Source organism: Enhydra lutris, unplaced genomic scaffold (assembly GCF_002288905.1).
Source record: "Enhydra lutris kenyoni isolate GAN:26980312 unplaced genomic scaffold, ASM228890v2 scaffoldscaffold4, whole genome shotgun sequence".
In the NCBI taxonomy this organism is placed as follows: Eukaryota; Metazoa; Chordata; class Mammalia; order Carnivora; family Mustelidae; genus Enhydra; species Enhydra lutris.
The window spans coordinates 1,006,831-1,012,196 of NW_019154088.1; the positions used below are offsets into that span (position 1 = coordinate 1,006,831).

A 5,366-nucleotide genomic window follows, 5' to 3' on the forward strand; every position below is an offset into this window, starting at 1 on the left:
TACAAATGGCCAGCAGACACATGAAAAAATGTTCATCATCACTAGCCATCAGGGAGATTCAAATTAAAACCACATTGAGATACCACCTTACACCAGTTAGAATGGCCAAAATTAGCAAGACAGGAAACAACATGTGTTGGAGAGGATGTGGAGAAAGGGAAACCCTCTTACACTGTTGGTGGGAGTGCAGGTTGGTGCAGCCACTTTGGAGATCAGTGTGGAGATTCCTCAAGAAATTAAAAATAGAGCTTCCCTATGACCCTGAAATTGCACTACTGGGTATTTACCACAAAGATACAGATGTAATGAAAAGAAGGACCATTGTACCCCAATGTTTATAGCAGCAATGGCCACAGTCGCCAAACTGTGGAAAGAACCAAGATGCCTTTCAACAGACGAATGGATAAGGAAGATGTGGTCCATATACACTATGGAGTATTATGCCTCCACCAGAAAAGATGAATACCCAACTTTTGTAGCAACATGGACGGGACTGGAAGAGATTATGCTGAGTGAAATAAGTCTAGCAGAGAGAGTCAATTATCATATGGTTTCACTTATTTGTGGAGCATAACAAATAGCATGGAGGACAAGGGGAGATGGAGAGGAGAAGGGAGTTGAGGGAAATTGGAAGGGGAGGTGAACCATGAGAGACTATGGACTCTGAAAAACAACCTGAGGGTCTTGAAGGGGCGGGGGGTGGGAGGTTGGGGGAACAAGGTGGTGGGTTTTAGGGAGAGCATGTATTGCATGGAGCACTGGGTGTGGTGCAAAAACAATGAATACTGTTAAGCTGAAGAGAAATAAATAATAAATTTGTTTAGTAATTAAAAAAATAAAACATTTTGCTTGTGTACTTGAGCTTCAGCAAATTTTAAAATGAAATTTTAAGTGAAAACAGTTTAATGGTTTAGAAACTACTGTACTTGGGCTGGTGGTGCAATATAGTGATATAGAGCATCAATTACCTTCCCTTGTACCAACTTTGAGTAAATTGTGCAAAGCTGTAAAAATGGCCTGCATATTTTTAACAAGTAATTTACCAAGTAGCCTCCAATACAGTCTCACAAGGGGTCCCTTAGTGGGAATTATACTTGCAGTTTCTCTAACAGTACTCTCCAAATGCTACCTAATCACCTGTCTAGCCATTCCCTCAGGGCTGTGATGATGCATAAAGATTGCTGGCAGAATCTCTTTCTTGGAAGTCAGGAATAAAGAAATAACGTATTACAGACCAAGGTAAGAAGGCCAAGGCACAGCTAGAAGCCGTAAAATCCTCTGAGAGAGGAGAGAGAGAGAGAGAGAGAGGGGGAGAGAGAGAGAGAGAGAACAAATAATGTAGGACACCTTCTCAGGCTATAGGTATAATTCTTTTGTGAAATGGGACAAGCACATAAGAGGAATATCACTATATAGTTTTCAATCTTTTAGCATCAGTATCTAGATGGAGATCCCATTTCCATCTCAGAAAAGTTTATTGATCCAAGAAGATCTCAGATTGTCCAAATCCATGTCGTGGGACCAGACTCAAGATGGCCAGAGTAAGTTTCCCCATCTGTAATGACAAGTAACAACCAGAGAGAAAGGCGAGGGCAATTTTAATATATTCAAATCATATTCAGGGATAAAAAGGAATCTTCAAATTCTTCAACCAATTACAACATCTGCTCTAATAATTCTTTTTTTTATTTTAAAGATTTTATTTATTTATTTGACAGAGAGAGAGCACAAGTACACAGAGCAGCAGTCAGAGGGAGAGGGAGAAGCTGGCTGTTCTCTGAGCAGAGAGCCTGATGTGGGGCTCTATCCGAGGACCCTGGGATCATGACCTGAGCTGAAGGCAGACGCTTAACCAACTGAGCCACCCAAGTTCCCCTGTTCTAATAATTCTATTAAGTAATTTAGGAAATAGTCTACTGTAATTTAAAGTGTATCAATATTATTTCAGTTGGAATTTTGTTCCAGGTTTATACTAAACAGTGCAGCCTAGATAATTCAGTTTCCTCCCTGAACTTTACTTTTACCAATGGTTTGATGAGTGAAATAAAGTCAAGTGATCACTACGGTTTTTTTGTTTTTGTTTTTGTTTTTCATTTGTATTAGTATAGGGTTTTACATAAGTTATGGTCCAGTCTAAGAGGATTTGAGAAGGTCTTTTAAAGGCATTACTTTAAAATGAAAGGCTTTATGTCAGGTATTGGGTTTTATTTATCTTTTCCTGTTCACAGCACGATACCAGACATGGCGAATGTGCTCCATAAATATTTCAGTTGAAAGGATAAATAAATATTGGTATTGGGTGAAATGTAGTTGATATAGATGGTGCTAAATGTACACATGGTCAGATTTTTTTCAAGCTTTTACTTATTCATATTCCTTATCTCTTAGTTCCATAAATATTTAGTAAGTTACTTCTTCAGTTGTAGACAATTACAGGAACAGGATAAATTGGGACTAATAATTTCAAAAGATTGGCAGGTAATAAAATGATGTCAAGTGACCAGAGACATGAAGACATGTACATATGTCTTAATGTCTCCATGAGGGATATTGAAGTCAAGGACACTATTGCACAAAGAGCTTGCTGTGGGAGGGAAATTCATGTTAGGAAAGAGATCCAGAGTATTTGATCTCTTTTCCTTGCAGATCACTCACAGAAGAAACTAAAGACTAAATCTCTTTCCCAGAGGATTTTAGGGAACTGCAGTCTTACAATTTGTTTGATTTGAAATAATTTAGGTGGGCTTATGAAGTTGTTTCTTTAACACCATTATAGCTAGTATATATTCTTTGGCATTATCTGAGAGACTAAATCTGACCTAAGAATGTGGATGGACCAGTGGAAATGATCCATCCCATATAGGCCCTGGTCCACAATGTTCAGACATTTGATACTGATGCTTCTGCAGTTCTTTCACTGAAATGGTTATGACTTAGATTTACTGGTAACTTGTTGCTTTTATGTCCATTAATTAATATGATCCTCACATGAGTGGCATTATTCTTTCCCGGGGAAAACACTGAAGTTAATAGAAGTGAGAAAAATTATGTTAAGATCACACAGCCTGTAAGAGGCAGAGCTGTTGAGTCAGGCCCTGTTGTTATACCTTTAAATCCTATGCTCTTTCTTCCAGTGAAGATAGTAGAAAGAGCTTGGGTCTTAGAGTTGGAATAATTTTCTCAGCCCCTGAGGGGACCCCAGATGACATTGAGATTGTCACTATTCAGGAAGAATATAGCAGCCGTTCAAACATTTTTGGGTCATCCTACCTAAACTCTTAAGGGAAACCATTCAAGAATATGGACTATATTCTGTTACTACTGTAATCAAAGAATGTATTTGAGAGGGTGGGCGTCAGCAGTAGATATATTTTCTAAACATGGAATGCATGGAAATACATATAAATGGGAATTAGGAGATGGGCATAGTAAGGAGTTTAGTGTCCTAAGAGGACTCTTATCCAGACTTTCTTCCTCTTCCATTCAGCATGTTCTCCAGTCACTAAGATGGGTGACAATAACTATATATTCATTTACACTGTGTCATGTACCTAAGTGCTTCACGGGTGATCCTTCTAGCACTTATATGGTGTGTACTATTCTTTGTCTTTTTTTTTCTTTTTTGAAGATTTTATTTATTCATTTAACACACACCCACAGGGAGAGAGAGAGAGAGAGAGAGAGAGAACAAGCACAAGCAGGGGCAGTGGCAGGCAGAGTGAGAGGGAAAAGCAGGCTCCCTGGGGAGCAGGGAGCCCTATGCAGGAGTTGATACCATGACCCTGGGATCATTACCTGAGCAGAACATAGATGCCCAACAGTGTTCACCCAGGCGCCCCATGGTGCACTATTCTTACACACATTAAACACTTGAGAAGTATAGGTCTAAGTGTAACAGAAAATCCCATATGAGCCAATAATGTGGTTAAAAATTAATGGAGAGGAAAATACCCATTAACTATGTTCAAGAAATATGAAGAATTTCACTTACTACTTAACATCACTTAAATATTTTCATAAGACTCTTCCTGTTAGGCATTGCCATGCTTATAGTGGTTTGTGGTATTTATTCATTTTTGCAGGGAACCAGAGACACCAAACCAGTATCACTTGGGTCCCCACGGAAGTGGCTAACAATGTCACTGAGTTTATATTCCTAGGACTTTCCCAAGATCATAGAATGCAACTGATGGTCTTTGCCTTATTCCTCCTCTTCTACATTGTGATCATGGTGGGAAATTTGCTCATTCTGCTTACGGTCTTTTCTGATCCCCGACTCCATACACCCATGTATTTCTTCCTCAGTAACCTGTCATTTGTGGACATTGCCTATGTCTCAGCCACAACACCCAAGATGATTACAGACTTTATTTATGAAAAAAAGACCATTTCCTACTGGGGCTGTGTAACTCAGATGTTTACCTTCCACTTTTTTGGTTGTGCTGAGATTTTTGTTTTGACAGTTATGGCTTTTGACCGCTATGCTGCCATTTGCCAACCTCTGCGTTATACTACCATCATGAGTGCCAATGTTTGTATTGTCCTGGCATCACTGTCCTGGTTGGGAGCCCTGGGTCATTCCTTTGTTCAGACCTTCCTGACCTTTCAGCTACCTTTCTGCAATAATCAAGTCATTGACCACTATGTTTGTGATGTCCACCCAGTCCTAAAACTTGCCTGTGCTGATACAACCCTGGTAAATATGTTAGTGGTTGTCAACAGTGGTCTCATTGCTCTGGGGTGTTTCCTCATTCTTCTGGCCTCCTACACTGTTATTCTATTTAGTCTTCGCAAACGGTCTTCAGAGAGCCGACGCAAGGCTCTCTCTACCTGTGGGTCTCATTTCACTGTAGTAACTTTCTTCTTTGTCCCTTGTATCTTTATTTATCTGCGTCCATCCACTACTTTCCCACTGGATAAGGCTGTGTCTGTGTTCTATACTACCATCACCCCAATGTTAAATCCACTCATCTACACTCTGAGGAATGAGGATGTAAAGAATGCCATGAAATGGATTTGGAGTCACAAGGTCTCCTTGAAGGAAAAGCAGAAGGGCTAGCTCATCAGAATGGCAGAATCAGAGAATTAGCTGATACCTTAAATGGTCTGTAACTTATTAATGATTTTAAAGAATAGGCTTTAAAATTCAACTACATTGTAGCTTTCATTGAACAGGCAATAATTTGAGACTATTTTCTTTTTCTGTCTTTAGGTGGGCTAAACTTAGACCTCTCCATATTGTCAAGGTTTATCTTTTCTTACTTTTAGAGTAGGAGAATAAACACTCTAACTCAGTATCTCATTTAACTGCTATAGACCCCTTCAACTCAAATTAAGCTTTTTTAATCTATAATGAATGATTAAGA

General features: G+C 39.2%; 1 protein-coding gene across 1 annotated transcript; it reads left to right on the top strand.

Annotated features, from left to right (window-relative positions):
• Nucleotides 1-1,444: 1,444 nt before the first annotated feature.
• Nucleotides 1,445-5,059, top strand: LOC111159194 (olfactory receptor 4S2-like). The gene is made up of 2 exons (XM_022521644.1): nt 1,445-1,541; nt 4,083-5,059. The coding sequence occupies exons 1-2, from the start codon at nt 1,445-1,447 to the stop codon at nt 5,057-5,059; spliced, it is 1,074 nt and encodes a 357-aa protein (XP_022377352.1).
• Nucleotides 5,060-5,366: the final 307 nt, after the last annotated feature.

What these genes read in the sequence shown, in the direction of transcription:
- LOC111159194 (XM_022521644.1), top strand. Translation starts at nt 1,445, where the DNA reads ATGGAGATCCCATTTCCATCTCAGAAAAGTTTATTGATCCAAGAAGAT. An exon ending in CCAGACTCAAGATGGCCAGA is followed by an intron (nt 1,542 to 4,082) that starts GTAAGTTTCCCC and finishes TCATTTTTGCAG; the next exon opens with GGAACCAGAGACACCAAACC.